The following is a 22,933-nucleotide window of genomic DNA, read 5'->3' as shown; positions in this document are numbered from 1 at the left end:
AAGTCCCAGATCTAGGCATGGTGGTACACACCTTTAATCTGGGCCACACCTTCTGCCAGAGACCTACATAAGGACATTGGGAGAAGGAACTCTCACTTCTTTGCCTGCCTGCCTTATGGGACTGAGCAACTGCTAGACTTCACAGCTGCTGCTGACCATTGTTGGAGTCAGACTACAGACTGTAAGTCATCAACAAGTTCCCTTACTATATAGAGACTGCCCATAAGTTCTGTGACTCTCGAGAACCCTGACTAATACAGAAATTGGCACCAGGAGTGGTGTGCCTCTAGAGGAGCAGAAGTATAAGGGTGAATCTTATAAGAATCTGGAGTTGGTTTAATAATTCATCAGCACCTTCAACTACTGAAACCTTTCCAGATACTCTCTCTCTCCTGGGAGCTTGGAGAATGTTAAAGGTGAGTGGTTGAAACTATATTTCAAACTTAAGGAAGCTAATAATGCCTTTGATTATCTTGATGAATTAGGTGATTCAGTGTACAAAACTTTCTCCAAGATGGGGGGAAAAATCAGGAAATGATTTTGCTGGCTTGTTGCTTTTAGTATATCTCAGAAAATTGATGAGGGAAAAGAATGAGCTGTATGATAAAATGGAACAGCTCCAGATGCAAGTAAACAATCTAAAGGTTTCCAAATGTGCCCTCGAAGAGAATCTTCTCTCCAGCAGCCATAGAGCTCCAGTTGCAGAAAATGAAACTGAAGCCCTTAGAAGGTTGGCTAAATTGCAGCGAAAATTCAAGTCTCAGCCTCAGAGGTTGTCAACAGTTAAAGTAAGGGCATTAATTGGCCAAGAATGGGATCCTATAACTTGGGATGGGGATATGTGGGAGGACCCTGTCAAAGCTGAGAATTTTGAATTTTCAGATTCTCAGGGGTTTACCCCTCCTGAGGATGTGGTACCCTCAGCCCCACCCCTTGAAGTAATGCCTTTTTCACATGAGGAAATTAATCCCTCAGAGTCTGATAAACCGTCAGTGACTTTCAATGAAGAAAATGCCAGACAAGACAATGTTGATGTTTCTCAAGGCCCACCAGGAGTTTCTTCTAGACCTATAAAACAGGCCCCTAGATGGGGGTAGAAAGTGTTGTCCATGAGGAAATGCACTACACTACTAAGGAGCTTAATGAGTTTGCTAATTCATCCAAGCAGAAGTCTGAGGAATATGTGTGGGAATGGATTTTAAGGTTGTGAGATAATGGTGGAAGGAACATAAAACTAGATCAGGCTGAGTTTATTGACATGGGGCCTCAGAGTGGAGGTTCTAGATTTAATATGGAAGCTCCTACAGTTAACAAAAAGGTGTCAGAAGTTTGTTTGAATGGTTGGCTGAAGCATTTATCAAATGATGGCCTACTAAAAGGAGTTGGAGATACCTGATACCCTTGGCTTAGTATTGATGAAGGGATTTTAAGGCTAAGGGAAATTGCAAATTGACAACCAGGAATAGCCACTACAATCCACCGCTTGTCAACGTGACACAAATCACACCTCATGTCCACATGAAATAATAACAAGGTCATGAATACGCCGAATGTGATATAACTATTCCCCGTATAATGGTACAAATACATTTGTAAATTTACAATGGGGCAGTGTCCCTTAGGTACATTCTTTTAGTATCTCAATTTAAATACCAATTGATGTTAAAGAAATTGGAAGAAAGACAAATGTTCTTAATAAAACAGAAGCATTCATGTTACTTGTATAATCCTCGTTTCTGAGAATGGTCACATGACCTTAACTGTTTTTTATAACTCCCCTCCTCTACTACCTGTCCTGTGTTTCCTCCACCCTCCGTAAGCCCCTCAGTGTGTCTTGGCTCTGTTCCTGCGCAGTGACCCATACCCTGACTCATACATGGGAGCAATAATCTCTGTTTTTGTGGCACTTTCAGACTTTTTTCTGAAAAAGCATTTCAGACTCTAAGCTTATTTGTATATCTTATAAAATACCGTCACTTTTTTTTTAAAAGTTGATCTTTTTATTAGGACAACACATCCTGCAGAGATTATCATAACAGCTGAAGAGTGCATCTTTGGTCACCTCTTAGGTTACTTTTGGCTCATCATTCTTTTGTTCTTAAAGGATTGTTAAAATGGTTTTTACAAAATCAATACATTAAGTGGGTAATTGCCTGTAATTTTAACATGCAGATATCATCTCTGTCATTCAGAGGTCTGTGGTACACTATAGTGGCTAAAGAACCTTTTTTTTTTTTTTTTTTTTTTCCGGAGCTGGGGACCGAACCCAGGGCCTTGCGCTTGCTAGGCAAGCGCTCTACCACTGAGCTAAATCCCCAACCCCATGGCTAAAGTATCTTGACCTTTAGTTTGAAATACTGTCTGTCTGAAAGAACCATGTGTGCTTAGTCTCACTGAGCTTGAAAGGTGTATCCTATGGGCCTGAAGCATGCAGAGACGGGAGCCGGAACTCCGTCAGTCATGTGGTCCTTTAGACCATGGGAATACTGTGGTGGGGAGGGAAAGCATTGTGTGGAGTTGGAGGGGTTCCCTTCAGACCCTCTACTTTTTTGGGGACTAAAAAGGTGGTGGGTCTTTCACTGGGGGGGGGGGTGAAGGGAAACTGGGAAGAAATAAGAATGGAATGTTAGATTAATTCAATGTCAGCTGCATCGGGAAGTAAAGGAAGATAAACAGTAACAGTTTGGGTGAATTTTGTCTTCAGGATTGCATTTCCTATAAAGGGGTGCATGATATCACACGTCATTGTGTCATAGTAAGGTAGACTTTGAAGTCAGTACACTGTCTGCTGTGCTATTATCACTTTGTGTCTTAAAGTGGAGTCTGCAGTTCGTGTCTCCTGACTACTGTAGTGTAGTCAGAATGGTCAGGTGACCTAAGCAGGCTGCCTAATCAGTTGCATTATCTAGTGTTTTGTGCTACATAGTGATAACAGAACCTTCCTCAGAGGAGACTGGTATCGAGGAAAATATAAATATTGGATAGAGTTTTGGAGGAGGTAAGCTGGATGCAATAATGGTAATCTTAATGCTGTGCCTGACACTTAATATATATTTGAACATGAAAATTCAACAGCTTGTCACTAATAAAATTATTGTGTTAAATTCTATATAGGCATATGCAGAATATAATCAAACTAGAAATGGACTGAGTTGAGTGTATGTAGCTCTGGCTCATAAAACACACTGGTAGATGTGGCTGGTTTTACTACTTTGTGGGTTCTTTTTTTCCATCCTTTATTCTCCTGGTTTTACCCCCTTAACACTAAATAGAGCTAGAGATAGGTGGATGGATGATGGATGGATGGATGGATGGATGGATAGGTAGGTAGGTAGGTAGGTAGGTAGATAGATAGATAGATAGATAGATAGATAGATAGATAGATAATCCTAAATCTAATCTCTTTCCTTTTGTTTCTACTAACACACCACAGCCAACCCCTCGAATGACCAAGAACCACCAACTCTTCCTCTCGGGGCTATAACATTTATAAAAGCTCTGAAAAGTTCCCAGAAATCCAGACGTGTCCACCATCACAGAAACTGTGCAGCTGGCAAAACCATGCTTCTGCATGAGGCAATTCATAGTCAGCTGCTATGGACAGTCCAAAGCAGCCCCACATCTACACACTCGGTATTAAAGATGAAAGCACATTCTTACGATACTTCTGGTTTTTGGGGATTTTTTTTGTTGTTGTAGTTTTTGTTTGTTTGTTTTTTGTTTTTGTTTTTGTTTTTGGTTTATTTTTAAGAAACCAAAATTCCAGAATTTTCAAAACTCTCACTACAGGTACACTGTGTCCTTATTTTCCTTTCATGTAGTTGGGAAGGAAAAAAATGAAAGCTAAAGAAGCCTTAAACTGGTGATTGGTAGTGTCAGTCATGGTTGGCATGATAGAAAATATTGTAACTTTACTTATTCATCTTGACATTTTACAGTTTAGAACATTTAAACTTATCAATTTATCTCCTAGACTTTTAGCTCATAGTAGGCGCATAATCATTGAAGGAGCAAATATTTGAACATTTATTGTGTCGCATAAACCACAGTGTATTAGAAACTCACTTGGGAAGAGGATGATGGGACTTCTCCTTATGCTAAAAGAAGGGCTATTCTTATGAGCGTGGCCAAGTGTCACTCGGTAATGGGGGCAGGATGGGGAGGGGAACACCCATATAGAAGGGAAGGGGGAAGGGTTAGGGGGATGTTGGCCTGGAAACCTGGAAAGGGAATAACATTTAAAATGTAAATAAGAAATACCCAATTTAATAAAGATGGAAAAAAATTTTAAAAAAGATACTAATAAGGGTTCAAAATATAGCAGAGGCACTTAGAGAAGGTGGATGAACAGACAGTATTGAAGTGAGAGGGGCTCAGTAAGCAGACAGAAGTCTGGATAGCTGATGGTAGGTGAAGCCAGGCGATGATGGATTGGGAAACAAACAATGTATACACACACACACACACACACACACACACACACACACACACACACACACACACACATCTCCATCCACGATGAGGAATTTAATCACAGATGAAAAGTCATGGAATGCTTTCATTTAACCCAATTTGTTTTGAGAAAGGAAATACTAGTTTCTTGCCCCCAAATACTAATAATGCCCCTGAGTCTCCTAATAGAATGAGTTCTTGTCTTAAGAATCCACTCTTGGCTGTGGTGATGACTCAGTAGACAAAGTGTTTGTTGTGCAAGCATGAGAACCAGTGTTAAGATCCCCAGAGCCCATGTAAGTCAGACACAGTACAGCATGTCTGCAATCCTGGCATACCCACAGCAAGATGGGGGGTGGAGAGTCGCCGAAAGCTCTGGCATTGCAGTGGTTAAACAGGTGACACTGTGTTAAAGCAAGGTGGAGAGCGAGGCAGACATTTGAGGTTGCCCATTGACCTACAAACCCACACCATGACACATCCAATGCTCTCACACTCATATATACACATTAACAAAATTATAAATTTTCCTTTGAGCTTGGTGGTTCGTGCCTGTGATACCAGCACTTGGGAGACTAAGGCTGTTGAACTGTTCCAAGACTAGTATGGTTTGTATATAGAAACCATATCTAAAGCAAAACAAAAAAGAATCTACCTTAAATATCTGTTTATATCTTGTATATTCAACTTGCAAAAATAAGGTTATTTGGGGATGGGGAAGAACTTTATGCCATGCAAGCATAAAGGCCTGAGTTCAATTCACATTAACCAATAAAAAGCGTCATTTAAAATCCCAGCACTAAGAAGGCAGAGGTAGATTATTGAGCTGGTCTGTCCAGCCTAATTACTGAGCCCCAGGTCCTGGTGGGAGACTTTGTCTGAAAAAAACAAAGTGGATAGATTGATGAACAACATCTGAGCTAAGCAAACACACACACACACACACACACACACACACACACACCACACCACACCACACACACACACACACCCTGACACCTCTGAACATAAATAACAAGTAAAGTGACTTAGATGTACAATGTTTATTTAATGCCAGATGATGTTCTTTAAACCTTCAGTCTGCTACTTTTGCCTGCTGAATCAGATTACCTTAACGCCTGTGACCTTTTAGGGTATCTAGAAATGATTGTGTGGGTATTGATTTGCTTGTATATGTAATTATGCTATTTGTTCCCCTTAAAAATAAAAATAGTCTTTTGTGATGTTTACTGCATTAAAATTAGTAGTTTTTTTTTTTTGTCTGCTCTCTTTTTGAGATGGGGAGGAGCTCTTTTCCCCAGGTTGGTATTTACCCCTGGGCTTAAGTGATCCCCCCAAGCACCTGTGGCTATAGACAGATGTTAGCATACCTGGTTAGCAGAGGAAATACCTGATTCATCCCTTGACTTTCCAACCATGAGCACCTTTGTTCATCTGCTTAGTTAGTTCTTTTGGTAAACATGTGAATGCCTTCTGTGCACAGGCACTGTTCTACAATATATTTCCAAACTAAACAGACAGAAGAAACTTACCTTCCAATGTTGGAGTCATGTAATAAAATAAGTATAGATACATTTCACTAATAAGTAGTGATAAGGTTTGATATTTGCCATGAGATCAAAACTGAGAGGACTAAATGTTGGAGGATGAGTGTCCATCATCAATTCTAACCAGGATAGCTAGGGTATAATTTGAATAAAAGTTTGGTGGCCTATGCATGTGGACAGGGAAGAGCATCCTGAGCAAAGACAGACCTCAAGGCTAGAAAGCACGAGCTTATTTGAGGAATTCTATAGAGGCTGCAGGAAGGAATTGAATGTGTCGGACTTCTAGAAATCAGTTTCTCCTGAGTTACTTTCAAAATGTTCATAAGTGAAAGAAAACTAGTAGTTAGGCATGGAACTTCCATTCCATAAATATGCAAACGTAATCTTTACATACCTACATTTGCGTCTTGACTTGAAATCAGGCAGTTCCAAGATAATGCAGTCTCTTAAGTTCAGTTCAGAGCTGAGCAACCAGGTCGGTACTGCTGTAAGTAAGCAGGTGAAATTGGATCGCACGGCTATAAACCAGCATTTAAAATAACAAACAATCTTCAAAACTGAATATTTTACCATTCGAAAATTGGGATGTGGGCTGGAGAGATGGCTTAGTGATTCTTCCAGAGGTCCTGAGTTTAAATCTCAGCAACCACATGGTGGCTCATAACCATCTGTAATGAGATCTGATGCCCTCTTCTGGTGTGTCTGAAGACAGCTACAGTGTACTCATATATAATAAATAAAGATTTTTTTTTAAAAAACAGAAAGAAAATTGAGATGTAGTTTGGTGGTAGAGTACATGTTTAATGTGCTGTAGGTTCTGTTTTTTTATCTCTCATAATTTAATTGAACATTTCCACGTATAGACTGCCTGTTTCTTCCTCCCTAGTTCTAGGGTTACAAGTTCATGTCTTCTTGCTTATGTGGCAAGCACTTTATTATTGACTAAGCTACCTCCCAGTGTGCTGGAGCTCCCACATGTACGTGCATGCCACTTAACGTTAGTTACTTCTAAGAATAATAGTAAAACAGATCAGCTTTATACCTCTACTATACTTCTGTCTTTGCTTTATTATTAATGGGATTTGGATTCCATACTGATAATGGACCTCTAAAATATTTTGGTTGATGCTGTCAATGAATCCACTTATTCCTATAGCCAGTTATGTTTAGGAGTGTCAGCTTTGCTTTTGGAGACAAGAGTCTGAAACTGGTGACTCTCCTGCCTCAGTCATCTAAATTCTGTGATTATAGGTATGTGCTGCGTACTAATTACAGGGTAGTTTTTAATGATAAAATTTGCTAAATTTCATGTTGTCAAAATATGAAGCTTTTAATTATCAATTTTTTTTTGTAATTTTCATTACTAGTTAGGTCAGAAATTCCCAAAAAAGTAAAACGGGTTGAAAATTATCGGGATATATGTAATCATTTTGATTTTTTTTTCTTGTGATGAAACAAAGACTTGTCAATTTTCAGCTCAAGGAGATACTGCCTAATTAATGATGACATCTTCTTGGATCCCCCAAACATCTACTCATTTGTGTGCATTTTCTGTGTACACAGTTGACGTGAATATAAGTCATTGAAGTTAGCAATGTGCATAACTCACTCTTTTAAAAACAGCAATTTAACTTTTAAGGATTTGCTAAAACATGCATTATTTGGGCTTAAAGATGTTTATTATTATTATTATTATTATCATCATCATCATCATCATCATCATCATCATCATTATCATTATTATTTTGCACCCTCTTGCCTGCCTGCTTTCCTGCTTGTGTCTGCCTGCCTGCTTTTTCTGCTGCCTGCCTGCCTGCCTGCCTGCCTGCCTGCCTGCCTGCCTGCCTGCCTGCCTGCCTGCCTGCCTTCCTTCCTTCCTTCCTTCCTTCCTTCCTTCCTTCCTTCCTTCCTTCCTTCCTTCCTTCCTTCCATGATGCTGGGGGTAGAATTTTGGGTCTGTTTATCCTAGGTGTAGTTGTCATGGCACTCTAGAGATAGAGAAACAAATCTGATTCATTAGAATGCCTTACAGCCTGTGGTCCAACTAACCCACAATTGCTTTCTACCACCCAAAGGACCCAAAATCCAGTAGGTGTTTAGTCCATGAAACTGGATGTCTCAGCTGGTCTTCAGAACACACTGGAGTCCTAAAGAAGTAGGTTCTAATGCCAGCAAAGGAAAGTAAAGTCACCAACTTTTAATTCAAATCATATTTTAACTTCAGTGTTCCATTGTTCCTTCTTAAATAGTTTTACTCCCTTTGCATGATGTGTGGTGTGTGTGTGTGTGTGTGTGTGTATGTGTGTGTGTGTGTATGTGTGTGTGTGTGTGTATGTGTGTGTATGTGTGTGTATGTGTGTGTGTGTGTTTTCATGTGGTTAAGGTGCAAATATACATGTATGCTTGTGGAAGTCAGAGGACAGAGGACAACCTTGACTTATTCTTCAGGTTGTCTACCTTGGTCTTTGGTTTGTTCTGAACAGGGTGTCTCTGGCCTGGTTCTTGCCGAGTAGTCTAGGTTAGCTGGCCAGCAAACCACAGTGATCTGCTGCTGCTCTCCATCTCTCCCTCTCCTGGATTAAAAGTGTATATCACTGTACCCTGCTTTTTTTTAAGTGTAGGTTTTAAAGGATTGAAGTAAGGTCCTTATGCTTGCAAGGGAAGGAAACTGAGCTATCAGTTTGGCTTTATAATTAAAAATAACTGATAAAAGGGCTGGAGAGATAGATAAGAACACTGGCTGCTCTCAGAGAGCATACACATGGCAGCTCATAAATATCTGCAATTTTTATCCTAGGAATCTGACATCCTCTGGCTTCTGAGGGCACACGGCACATATGTGGTGCTCAGACATACATGTAGGCAAAAACACCCAAACAACCATATATATAACATATAACGGATAATAAGAATATCCAAGATCATGAGCCTGGAATTTCAATATGATTTCTTTGGGGCTTGAGTGAAATGACTTACTGAAATCTTTGCCTGGTAGTTCTAAAGGTCTTGGATAACCCTTGCCACTAATGAGGTCCTTTTCACATTGGATGGGAGTGAGTATTGGTAAAAGAACATCAAGCTTCCATGATTCCTGTGTCAAGTTTCAAGAAATGGGTTTAATAAAGCTGTTATCTAACAAAAGTCAAAGGTTTCTGTCAGGCATGCTTAAGAATAGCTACAGGAGCTAAGGTTAACTGTGGGTAGAGGATCATTTTAAGCCTGGGTTAAAGCCCTGTCCAGCTAGATATTACATCATTCCTGGGTCTTAGGAGGACATACTTTGTACACTGGTGGGAAAAGCTGCAGTCCACATTGTGGACCGAATTTATCAACTATCCAGGGAAAATATTTTATTGAATGTGTTTGCTTCAACAAGATTATGGAATGCTCCTTTGAAGTACCGTACTTATACTGGGTATCCTTTCACCTCCTCCCCTCACAGCCACCGAAACACAGATGTGGTGGAATTAGTCCAAAAGCCATGATTTGAGGGATTTGGGTTTTTCATGGGATGGCTGTCATTTTCCATAGATAGATAGATAGATAGATAGATAGATAGATAGATAGATAGATAGATAGTTGGGTTTTTGTTTGTTTGGGCTTTTTTTGTTTTTTTTTTTTTGTTTTTGTTTTTTTGGTTTTTTTTTTTTTTGCTGCAGAAGAAAGTGTTCTGAATCATTTCTCAAACAAAAATAGAGAAGCTCGATGCAAGAAATGTGCCAATCTTTTACACTAGTTATTTGTGAATCCTTTGCTTTCTGGCCAAAAAAAACAAAACATGTTGGACTTTCCTGCCACTTGCCTGATTCTATCTGCCCATTTCTCACATGGTATTATTCCAGGTTCTTTGTAGCATGCAGCTTGCCTGTGTTAGTTCTCTCTCTCTCTCTCTCTCTCTCTCTCTCTCTCTCTCTCTCTCTCTCTCTCTCTGTGTGTGTGTGTGTGTGTGTGTGTGTGTGTGTGTGTGTGTGTGTGTTGGAAGCCTGTGAGAATTAGGAAGCAGTTGGGAGCCCTGCTTCTAGGATGCTAGGAACGCAAGGGCTACTGGGATTTTGATGGTTTCAGATCCCAGGTCCATTAAATGACAACCTATCTATCATCCAGATAACTACTCTTTCTCTTCCCTCTCTTTACCTACCCCACCCCACCCCTTTTTCCAAGGGTTTTCTTAGAAAGTTATCTTGCCCCTCCAACTCTTGTTTCCTGAAGATGACAGGTTTCAAAGTATAAATGCTGTCTGTTTTGAATTTTTTAGTAGAGGTTCTCATGCAGGCCCAGGTTGGCCTTGAATTCACTATGTAGCTGAAGCTGGCCTTGAACTCATGTTCCTTCTGTCTTTACCACTCCAGATCTGGTATTACCATCCTGCTAAGTATTTTCTCTCATTTGAAAAATTTGTCCTGGAAGTTTTGTTAATGATACCACTATCACTTTTATTAATACTCACTGAGCATCTGCCTTTGATTTGCATATATTCTGTTAGCCTTGAAGGATTTCTCATTGGTTTCAGAGTCATTGAAGTAACAAGGACACCCCCTGACCCAGGTAATCCCTCTGTTTACATGTGACAGAAAAGTGTTCCCACTTATTGCTGCTGCATTCTCCAAGGCTTCAGAGATTGACTAGAGCAGAAAGGAAATGAAAAAGAGAGAGCGAGGGGTGTGGGGAGGATGGGATTGGATAGTGGCTCTCTAATGGAGAAACTAAAGGCAGCGTCTCACCCCCATGCTTAGTATGTTTATTATACATTGAACAGGGAGGCAAGCTTAGTTAATCTCAGTAGGAGCAGTCTGTGTCAGAGAGAAGTCTTCAGGTCATATATATCTGATGGTAGACAGCTACAGTGGGACATTGTCTGCACATAGACCCCAGGAAGGCTTTGCTGTTGAGCTTCATCTGGGGAAGGCTTTTTTCTCTCTCATTGGGGTCCCTGAAAAGTCCTTGGCCTGGCCGTGCCCGTGGCAACAATACACATTCACTCAGGACTCCATTCACTCTTTATAAGTAGTAAATTCCACATTAATGGAAGCTCAAATAATAGTCACAGAGCATATTCATGTGTGAACTAGTTGATACATGTTAGGAATTCTGTGCCAGACTCCCACACTTACCTCTGAGACCTTTAGCAGCAGTACATATTGTTCAGGATAAATGCTAAAAGGTATTCCCCTGCCCCCAGACAATACTCTAGAATGAATAAGATACAATTTTAATAGCGTACACACTGGGATATATGCATATCTTACGTGACACATCCCTTGACTGAGGGCAAAGTATTAGTCTGCTCAAAATCAAGATGAATGGGTAAACAGCTGGGATAAAGACATACAGAATTGGGGTTGGGGATTTAGCTCAGTGGTAGAGCGCTTGCAAGGCCCTGGGTTCGGTCCCCAGCTCCGAAAAAAAGAAAAAAGAAAAAAAAAAAAAAAGACATACAGAATTACTTTTCATTCGGCTTCTCAGTAATAGGACCTAAAACATTCCAGTCAGAACATGTTGTGTGTTTTGGTTTTCTTAAACTACAGCCCCTGAAACAAGCCTTCAGAAAGGTTCTGTAGAGAAAAACATCAGGAATTAACCAGTAGTCAGGTTGAAAATACAAGGAAATGATGCATTTCTCTGATTCCCAGAGGAAAAAAGGTAGGGTTAATCTAGAGTTGTATTGGTGGCCGGTGGCAGTGAGAGATATATAACATACAGTTTTCCAGCTTCAAACTGAACAGGCTGCATAGTGTATACCGTAGCCCACTATGACTAATTGTGAAACGGTCATCAAGTAAATCTGCTTGCTACAATTTTAGCACTTAAAAAATTAGTTTTGGACTTGAAGAAATATTTAAAGCTAAAAATCTAGCAGTAATGTTGTTGAGAACATGGCATTTCAAGCAGAGTTGCTGTGGTTTGACTTCTGGAACTACTAAGTACCAAACGATTTTGTGGTGTTTGTTACAGATGAGTCTGTCAAGTATGTTAATGCAGGTTGAGGCTCCTTCCTTTATCTGAAATGCTTAAGACAGAAGTATTTCAGGTTGGATTTTTTCCTTGTTTTTTGTTTTTTTTAATATTTGTGTTCACACAATCTTGGAAATGAGACACAAGTCTGAAACACGGTTTTACTTTATTTTTTATGTACGCAAAGCCTGATGTATAGAATGTTTTTAGTGTACCTGCATTTTCACTGTAACATGTTGTCAGGTATGGAATTTTGTACTTGTTGGCATCTTATCAGGGGTCCAAATGTTTTCAATTTTAGAACGTTTTGGATTTTGGATTTTCAGGTAAGAGTTGTTCAATCTGTAATACACAATAAGGCTTTAGGAATTAAATTAACTAATAGTTACAGATTATACATGACTTGTAATAAGTACTTTGTTTTGTTTTTTAATTTGTTTTTTTTTGTCTTGGTTTGTTTGTTTGTTTGTTTGTTTGTTTGAGGCAACATTTCTCTGTGCAGCCTTGGCTATCCTGGAACTCTGTCTGTAGACCAGGCTGGTTTCAAAGTCAGAGATGCACCTGCCTCTGCCTCCTGAATGTTTTACTACCACTGCCCAGCAATTTTAAAATTTTCAACAAAACTGGCATAGTATTTAACTTCAACACTAAAACCTGAATATTCCAGGATCCAAAACTTGCATTAAGTTCCATTTGCTATGCATTTCTCAGTACTCAATGGTTTTGCTTGGGTTTAATTTGTCTAAGTAATGGATTTTTGTAACCATGTTTATGGGAAGGAAAAGCATAAATATGTTTGCCTTCCTTAGTGTTACTTTAAATCATATCCCCAGAGAATTGTGGATTGTGTGAAAGAAGTTACCATTTTTGTTGTTGTTGTTATTGACGTTTGTTTGTTAATTTTATCACTGGTTCTCCATAAAACAGAAATGTTAAGCAGAAAATTATTCCTATTGTATAAATTAGAACTTGGTGAAAATTTTGAGAGCTGCTCAAACCCTGACTGTCCCAAATAGAAAGCTTTGAGACTAAGAAATGAGACGAAGCCCTTAAGAGAGGGAAGGTGGACAGTGGTGTCCCTGCTGTGCACCCAGCATTCACAATGTCTGGGCCTAGAAAAGTTAAGTCTGATTTTATTTAGCTTTCCCCCAGAGATTCTGTTCTTAGGAAACATGTACTTTTGTTTAAGATTGACTTTATTTTTAAGAGTTTACAGCATCTTTTTCACAGTCACACCAGATTATTAAGTTAAGGCAAGATTTGACCAGAAAGGTGATCTGTGTCCTAACTTAAGTGATTTTATGACTTCTCCCTATAGTAACTAATATTAAAGAAAAGGTCATTACATGAGATGGAATGTGGGGCTAACGAACTTAGGCTTCTGTTTCCAAAAGAAAATTACCACACAGCGTTAATAAATAATGAAGCTCTCTAATAGTAAAAAGTCCTGCTAGTGACAGTAGGGCATAATCACATACCCAGAGCTCTACTTGTATTGTCTTCTCCATGGTCAGTGTTGAGGTTATTACTGCTGGGCCAGTGAGACGGCTCAGCCGCTAGAGCCACTTACTACTGCCAAGCCTGACAACCTGAGTTTGACCCCTGGGACCCACGTGGTAGAAGGGACCAGACCTTGAAAGTTATCCTCTGATCTCTACACGTAGGCTGAGACACCAACATATGCGTGCGCGCGCGCGCGCGCGCGCGCACACACACACACACACACACACACACACACACACACACTGCTGCTATCAGACTTAATGTCACCAGCTTACTAAGTTTGAGCAGTTAAAACTTTCGTTGTTTCTTATTCTAATCCTTGTGACTCTTGGCTGGTTTTCCTGCAACCAGGGTTTGTTGTCCTTCACATATCTTTGCTTTGTATCGCTACTGTGTATCACAGTGGCTTGAGAGAGACATGTCTACAGCCTGGGAGGATAACTGTTAACAACAACAAATGTCTAACAGTGAGCAAGTTGTATGCTTGCTGTGTTGCCAGGTGTAAATGGGTAATCAAGCACTGTTAGCCCACTCAGCTGTGGGTTGTTCTATGTCCTCAGTGCTTCCCAGACCTCCTTGTGTAAATCGGAGTGATGACCGGCCATTTCACATGAGCTGACACTGCTGGAGCTCGGTGAGGGTGGGAGGAAGGGTTTCTCAGAACAGAAGCGGTGTGGCAGTGTGGAGCACTGGCACAGCTGGAGCTGTGATCTCAAAATGACTTCCCTTAGGCTAATTTCATTCCTTAATCACCGCGTGCTCGTTGACTAATAGACTTTGGCTAAGCAGAGGACATCCCACAGTACCATAATTGGGTATATGGCTTATTAAAATGCTTAATGTATGCGCTGTTGTAAATTATGTGCTTTACAGATCTAATCACGGTACATGATGTTTAATCTATTTTAGAAACTGGATGGCTTCTACAGGGAGCCAGGCCTCTGATATAGACAAGATTTTTGGATTCTTCAATGATGGCGAGCCTCCCACCAAAAAGCCCAGGTAAACAAGAGAAAGGGAATCAGGAATAAAAAGTTGCCATTACTGAGAGGTGCTTACCCTGTATCATAGCATATCACTAGTTAATATGGCCTTCATTTAAAAGACTAAATTATTTTTTAAAGTTTGTCGTGTTAAAGCTCATATTCTCCTACTCCTCAGTGATAATCATCTTCCATTTTTTCTAATCTTGACATCTGTTTTGCTTTGTTTTTGACTGTGGCATGGGGTCTGACTGTGTAGCCCAGGCTGCCTAGAACTCTTGCCTCAGGCTCCCAGATGCTGAGATTACAGGCATGGGCCTCACGGCACACATTTTAAATGTTATATGCTCTCTCTCGTAATAGAAAATAAGGACTTTCTTTGCATTCCTGGTTCTTGCCCCTGTATTGCTGTCCCACAGGTTTCACCCTTATCTTCCCATATGTTTATATCAGCATTTGATCAACCAATTCTAAATATTTACAATATCGTGTCTTTATAAGTAGTATTAATAAGTCCAACCCTCAGGAGACAGAGGCAGAGTCAGGCAGATCCCTGTGAGTTTGAGGCCAGCCTGGTCTACATAGCAAGTTCCAGGACAGCCAGAGCTGCATAATGAGACCCTGTGTTGAAAAACAAAACCATGAAGGATTAGTAGCCACACCTACAGTGTTATGATTATCTTTCCCTTTGTGCTCCTTTTTAAACTCTCACGTTACTAAACGTTGTCTTGGAGTTTTTGGTTTGTTTTGTTTTCAGTGTTCCTTTCCTTTTCAAACACTGACAGAATTATTCTATCATATGCTGGACATGTTTAGAAACTTGCTAGTCTAATTGTTTCTGTGGAGTTTTGCCTCTGGCCTGAGCCCTGCTGGAGTCAGCTCCTTGGCCTGCTCTTTGTTTTAATGTATTCACCATTTTACTGACGCCCGCTTTCAGGTACCTTCCTTAGTAAGAATACATGGGAAGGTAATTGTTGGAAATTAACAAATGTCTTTATCAAGTTCATACTTAATGGTATGGTTGAAAACAGAATTTTTAGGTAGGAAAATTTTTTTCTTAGACTTGCTAATACCTCTGATTTCTCTGGTGACAGAGAAGGGTATTATAAACCAAGGTGGACATTCTGTTCTGATTAGCAGTTGTTTTAGAAATCAACTTAAAAGAGGAAGTGGTAATTTGGTGACAATTTCAGGGATTTTGGTTTATGGTCTGTTGACTGCTGCTTTTAGAATATTGTGAGGTAGAACTTGTAGAACAAGGACATGTAGAACAGAGTTGCCTATGTTTTGACTGCTGATAATCAGAGAGCCAGGGAAGAAGGGTCCAGAAACCAGATAACATTCTCTGAGATCCTGTCTGAGAACCATCTGTCCTCAGTGTGTTTCTGTTTTCTTTCTCTCTTCCTCGCATCTCTCGGTTGGTGATAGGGTCTTTGTATGTGGTCCATTCTGTAAGAACCACTGGTCTTCAGTCCAGTAGAGAGCAGAAGGAGGTAGATTCTGATGTCAGTGGAGAACTGAAGCAGTGACAGAGTAGAGGAACTTGTTAGCAGAGTGGGAAGGCAGTGGAACCTCCTTTTTGGGCTACTCACACTTGGGGTGGGTCTTTCCACCTTGAATAACCTGGTTGAGAAGATGTCTTATGGGGCTGGAGACATGGCTCAGCAGTTAGGAGCACTGACTGAGGTTCTGAGTTCAATTCCCAGCAACTACATGGTTACTACCATCTGTAGTGGGATCTGATGCCCTCTTCTGGTATGTCTGAAGACAGCTTCAGTGTACTTACATTCATAAAATAAATACATAAATCTTAGAAAGGAAGGAAGGGAAAGAAAAGAAAAGAAAAAAGAAAAGTCTTAAAAGTCTGCCCAGGGGCTTTTCTCCTAGTTGATTCCAGATTCTGTCTCATTGGCAACCAGTGTTCACCACCACAGTATAATGACGAGCTTTCCTCTGAATGTTAAACCTAGAGCAAATTCAGCAGTTGAGGACCTCTATCTTGTCTAAAGCTCTGGGTCTTTGCTCACATAATGGCCATTTCCCCAAAGGGAAATCCTTCCATCTCTTGAATGTATGGAGACTGGGTACTGAGACAAGGGTGAAGGATCCTAGTGTCTGGAGGCTTGCCCCAAGGGAGGCTGGTTGGAGACGTCTTAGAAGTCATACTGAGATTCTCTCTTCATCCCCCCACCTGGCACTGTGCACAGTGTTCTGATGCAGTCCTCTGGCTGACGTTATGAAAATAGACTCACTTCTGACTCTGTCACCTGCCTACCCTCCTGAGCATGCACCCAGCATTCCTGAGCTTCTACAGAGGAAACTGCGTTTTATTATGGAATTTCTAAAACTATTTTGCCTTCTCATGTCTGTCTGCTGTCATCCTGTCTTACCCTACTCTTTATACATGCTGTGGCAGGAAATTCTAGCCAGCAGTGCCACCAGTAGCCTGAGGACTTACATTTTAGAAACCTCCGTACAGGTCAAGCTGCAGGAAAGATTTTCAGGATACGCAAAGCTTTTACGTTCATTAAGACAAAGAATGTTACATGGTTTTAATTTAGTATGGGGAGTTATGGAAAGAGGCTGCTTAGGGAAAGGACAGTACTCACTCATACAGTCTCCTCAAGAATTGTACTGAAGTGTCTTTGTAATGTCTATACTTAATGATTCTGTGGCTTTTTCTGTTATATTTCTCAGAGTATAGTTTACAACAGGGCTTAAAGAGTACAAAACTTAAAAATGAGTAAAATTTGAGCTGAGTGTGAGGTGGTGTATACCTGTAATTCCCACACTTGTGAGGTGGAGGCAGGAGGGTCAGGAGTTAAAGGAACTTCCAGGGTACCTAAGATACTACCTTAAAAGGGTGCATACATGCACGCACACGCCTGCACACGCACACGCACACACACACACACATTTTAGTTAAGAAAAATGAATTGATTTTACTTACTTTTCTTCTATTGAACTTCCTTTTAAAGATGTTTATTTTTATGTGCAGTGAAATTTTGCCTGCATACGTGTCTGTGTGAGAGTTCTAGATCTCTTGGACTGGAGCTACAGACAGTGATGAGCTGCCATGTGGGTGGTGGGAAGTGAACCTGGTCTTTTGGAAGAGCAGCCAGTGATCTCTCCAGACCCTGAACTCCCTTTTTAAAATGAACTCTCAAGGTAGTTTTATAAGGTCATTTGTCTAGATTTAGGGATGGAAAAATCATATTCCTCTCTCAAGTTAAGATTAAAACCCCCTAATCTTAAGTAAGTGTGTAGTTAGTTCATTTGTTGTTCTTAACATTCTTGTTCGACATAACTCTTAGAAAGGAGAGTATGGTCTCTATGGGGATTCTTGGCTTTATGGTGACCAAGTTTCTGACACCCAGTCAGATTCTCAAGTGAAAGATTTATTTCCCTTTCTATGTCCCCTTGATTTTTCCTCTCTATCTTACTTTGCTTAAAAAAGACTGTTTGGGCTGTTATTATTTAGTGTGTTAGGTAGAGATCTATTTGTTTCTTTTTCTTTTTTTGCTGAAAGTCCTTTTGTGCAAGTGTTTGGTGTGTATATTTGCATGTGTATTTATGTACCATTTGCTATTTTGTTGGTTTTGTTTTTTTGAGGTGGGCTTTCCTTTAGCTGGCCATAAGTTTCTGATCCTGATGTCTCTGCCTCCCAAGTTCTGGGATTATTGACTTTGGTCATCACATCCAACTTTCATTCATCATACTGATTCTTCTTTTTAAGACACGCTGCATGATGTGCTTCTATAGCTCTTAACTGTCCTTTCCCAGTAGAGGAACTATTAAATATGATCTGTCCCTAGTGTCTATGTTTACAGGTTTTCTCTCTCCTATTAAATGCATGAGTGTAGGAAATGAGAATGGGACAGGCAGTTCTGGGGGCTGTTTCCCACGGCTTCAATACTGATCAGGTTTCTATTTGTTGTTCTCTTTGGAAAAGGGGTAAGGCAAGTGATGATTTGAATGTAGAGAGAGGGAGAGGGAGGAAACATGCTTGTCCTCATGCTGTCTCACAACAGGACTCTGCTTGGTGCCGTGAGAAAGGGCTGTTTGTTGTGACAAAAACCATGAGGTTCCCATCTTCTCAGAAGCCTGCTGAGCACCCCCTCCAAGGGATAAATAGAACAAAGCCATGCTCAGCTTTGTCTCTGGATTTGGCTTTCATGCTGAGTTTTATCTTTGCTTACAAAATTTGGCATGAAAGTTTCATTGTCTTCATTGTCTTACATTTCTCAACAAACAAAATTTATTTGATTTGTATGAAAATGTTTTTTTTTTGAAAACACACATGTCCTTTTGAAATTACTATTGACTTAAAGTAAAATTTAGTTGGCATAACTTCAACTGTAATACACTTGAATCTGTTGTAATATTAGTGGTTTTCTTAGCTTGAAATTTTGAAGGAGAAAGTTGATTTTAAAGTTGTTTTTCAGACAAAAAAAATTGTTTTTCAGGATTCCTGAAATAGTTTATTACTTTGTCTTCCAATAAAACCTGGAATAATAATATGTTCTTTCATTTAATTTAATCTGGAGAAGTCTCAAAAACTTGAATCCTCATCTTTACAGCTATTATGATTATAAAATGTATGCCTTTAATCCCAGCACTGGGGAGGCAGAAGCAAACAGAACTCTGTGAGTTGCAGGCCAGCTGGGTCTGCATAGAAAGTTCCAGGCCAGCTAAGACTTACACAGTGAGACCAAGAGTCACAGTGGCCTGTGACTCCAAAAGCAGACAGCAGGAGTTACAGCTATTGCATAATGAGAGCCAGCTACATCTTCACATGTGCCCTAGGTCTACTGGATGCTCCAATCTTTTGGCTTTTCCTTTTTCAGGAAGCTGCTTCCAAGTCTGAAAACCAAAAAGCCTCGAGAACTTGTGCTGGTGATTGGGACAGGCATTAGTGCTGCAGTGGCACCGCAGGTCCCAGCCCTGAAATCCTGGAAGGGGTTAATTCAGGCCTTACTGGATGCTGCCATTGACTTTGATCTTCTAGAAGACGAGGAAAGCAAAAAATTTCAGAAATGTCTCCATGAAGACAAGAACCTCGTCCATGTTGCCCATGACCTCATTCAGAAACTTTCCCCTGTGAGTAGTCTGCTATATGCTGGGGCGTGTGAGATTTCCAAGATTAGTATGCTTACTCTAGCAGGGGTATTTGTTTATTGCTTGTGTATTTATAACATTTGGCTCTTCTGAAAATAGTTATTTTTAGAGCCTATTCAGGGTAATCTTCCTGACCCCATTTTCACTGTGAAGTGCCGAGAACTTTATGTGTATGGAGATAAGGCTACTGACAGATTTTTGCTGTTTTCAATTTACTTTTTCTATTCTTACTATAAACGATGTCCTGACATCCATGACTTTAAGGAAATATCAGAAAGATTTAAGTTGGGATTTTGTGTTTTGAGAAAGCACCCCTCCCCACCAGGTACCAATCACCCAATTTCAACAATTATGACATATGGCCAATCTAGTTTAACCTAAAATGACCATGCATCATGACCTTTTCCTAACTTCACTGAGCTCTTGGGAGGGTGCTCATCTATTTATCTGTTTTTACTGCAGTGCCGTGGGTGGAACTGTTCACATGTCAGGCAGGTGCTCTGCTTCTTTTTACTTTTGTGTATTTGGGAAAATGTTAGTATCAAAAAAAATGTTATATTCATTGATAGTAACACCACATGGTTAATTGGCCCATTCATTGATCCAGTTTCATGTAATAAGGAAGTGACATTGTGAATTCAAGGCAGAGAGCTTGGCAGTCAGAATTGGCAAGACCTTGCCATTTAAACACTGTGGAATCCTCCACAAATCAACTGACTTCTCACCATTTGCTTTTGTACAGTAGACCTGGGGCCAGGACTCCTGGGGCCACACACTGCATGATTGAGAGGTTGGATCCCCAGCACCAAAGAAGGAAAACACCAAACAGCTGTGGTCTTACTTATTCCTGTGGGTTTGTGAAGGATAAGTGGCATTAGCCATGCTTGTTTGACTATTTGAAGTTGGAGGAGTAGAGCAGCCTAGCCACCCTTTTTCATCAAACATCAATTTTTCTTGAAAGGATGAAACTTAGTGCTCAAAATAAGTGCAGAAGAAATGTTAGTGACCTTGAAGGAGATGGGGTCTGGAGTGCTTGGGTTTGCTTTTACTCTGTGTGGGACTAGAAAGATGAATTACAGGGTACAGTAAATGAAATAGTACGGTATTTACTGTGCTGTTTTGAGTGAAGGGGAAAATTCTTTGGACTTCAGTGGGAGTCTTATATTTCCTTTAGACTTCTGAACTCCCTGTTATGAAATTTGAAATGAAAATTCCTTTGTCTCAGCTTAAGAGAGGTCACTGGTGGGAAATTTAGTTCTGTGGTTACCTGCTCTGAGACAAAATCTAAGGAAATCAATACAATGACAAAAGCATCTTTGGTGTTTGTAAAACAACAGCTCAAACATTCAGTTTACCAAATGAAGGCTCAGGAGCCAGATACTGTGGTGGAAGCCTGCTAGCTCAGAGAGAGAGAAAGCACCCAGCTGACCGTCCTCCTCAACCAACGTCCCAGAGGAAAGAAAAGAAACAGTTCTTTTTCTCCATGCTGTCTTAAATACCTTTCAACTCAAAGACCCTCCCTTTTTCTTTCCTGAGTTTTCTTACGTTCACTCCCTGTCAACTGGTTGCTTGCTCTGCCTCTTGATCTATCATTGACTTTATTTAGCTCTTGTTTACAGAAAGCTCTTGGGTTAAAGGTGTGTGCTAGTGCTGAGCACACCACGGCAGGAAACAGGTCTTTTCCAGTTCGTAGTCTCAGGGTTCACAAATGTCCTACAACACATCATACAACAGAGCCCAGTGTGCTGCTTTACACCTGTGATCCATCCCACCAGCATCTGACAGGCTAGAGGACCACAAGTTCAGTTCTATCCTGGGCTAGAATGTGAGGCCACATCTTTTTTTTTTTTTTTTTTTTTTTTTGGTTCTTTTTTTTAGAGCTGGGGATCGAACCCAGGGCCTTGCGCTTCCTAGGCAAGCGCTCTACCACTGAGCTAAATCCCCAACCCCTGTGAGGCCACATCTTAAAAGAGAACAAACAAGCAGAAATCCTGATTCTTTTTAATATTGTTATACAAGATTTGATAACTCACCCAAGTGGGACTAAAAGAGATATAGCTAAAGCAAGAATCTCCAAGTTTCAGTCTTTTCATAGAAACAAAACAATTGATGTTCGCAGTCCATGGCTAACTCATGGTCTACCCATGCCCTTCTCCTTGTGCTCATAGTAACCAAGCTGGCATGGGAGTATAGTGTGTATGATTGTATATATGCATGAGCCAAGTACAATATGGAGTTACAAAACACAACAAAGAACTTTTTAGTAAGTAGTCATTGTATTTATTAAATCTGAAACCTAATTCTGCTTTTTTGAATAAGTATTGATATATATATCATAAAAATCAAAGGGTGCTTAGCTATCTATGTCTACTGACATATCTTGTTTCTGTTGATGTATTTTTGTCTTATCTGCCCTCTGCCTAAGGTTTCTATGTAACCTTCTAGCTTTGTGAATGTTAGCAGAATGTATGCATCCTTTCCTCACTGTTGCCATCTCAACACATACTGTCCTCTAGTTTGTTTTACCTAACAGTATATTGTGGAGATCTTTCCATGCCATTCTCCTGCATATAGTCTAGTCAGTGTTGTCATTACAACCAAATTCCTAGTTGGCTTCTAAAAAGAAGGGGGTGGGGTGGAAGGAGGTTCCTGTCTAGCCCCATTTTTGTGCATGTGGTGAAATAGTGCATCATGACAGGAACATGTAGTATAACACAAAAGCTAAAAGGAAAGCCCCCAGAGTCACCTTCTAGAATATACCCCCAGTGACGCAAGGACTTCTCACTTGGTTCTACAGTTTCTTAATGGCACAACTTTTGTTTTCACATCTTTGATACTTTGGGCTTTGGGGGTACATTAAAACTTCAAGTGAGGGCTGGAGAGATGGCTCAGTGGTTAAGAGCACTGACTGCTCTTCCAGAGGTCCTGAGTTCAAATCCCAGCAACCACATGGTGGCTCACAACCATCTGTAATGGGATCCAATGCCCTATTCTGGTGTGTCTGTGGATAGCTAAAGTGAAAATAAATAAATAAATAAAAATAAATAAATAAATAAATCTTAAAAAAAAAAAAAACAAACTTCAAATGATAGGTTATGGCCCCAGGCAGTGCCGGTTTTCCACTTATGGACTGGTTGTTGCTATTGGAAATAGCAGAGCAGTGAGAGGCTTGTTGTATATGTCATTTTATCTGATTTCAATTATATTTGTAGGACTCCATCCGAGAAATGGAATGGCTGCTGCCTGTTAGGTTAGGTAATAGACTTACGAATTTGATAAAGTGAGAGAGCATTGTATTTCCTTAATAGTCTGGTACTAGCATTTACTAGTAGTTGACTGTTGTGTGTAGTGACCAAGTAACTAGAGTTAATTCTCATC

General features: G+C 40.2%; 1 protein-coding gene across 4 annotated transcripts in view; it reads left to right on the top strand.

Annotated features, from left to right (window-relative positions):
- The window catches only part of Fam118b (family with sequence similarity 118, member B), a 50,669-nt gene that overhangs the window by 14,572 nt on the left and 13,164 nt on the right, over window positions 1–22,933 (top strand). For 3 of the 4 annotated variants that reach the window (XM_006242784.5, XM_039081400.2, NM_001025283.2), the window contains 2 exons: window positions 14,364–14,456; window positions 19,285–19,537. In XM_006242784.5, the coding sequence (XP_006242846.1) occupies window positions 14,371–14,456; window positions 19,285–19,537 (339 nt within the window). In that variant the 5' untranslated portion in view covers window positions 14,364–14,370. Of the gene's footprint in view, window positions 1–14,363; window positions 14,457–19,284; window positions 19,538–20,297; window positions 20,405–22,933 lie in introns of those variants that run through there. The other variant, XM_039081401.2, reaches the window with a different exon arrangement.

This window comes from Rattus norvegicus, chromosome 8, assembly GCF_036323735.1.
Source record: "Rattus norvegicus strain BN/NHsdMcwi chromosome 8, GRCr8, whole genome shotgun sequence".
NCBI lineage: Eukaryota > Metazoa > Chordata > Mammalia > Rodentia > Muridae > Rattus > Rattus norvegicus.
The sequence above is the reverse complement of the archived record's forward strand: the minus strand, read 5'-3'. Positions and strand labels throughout refer to the sequence as shown.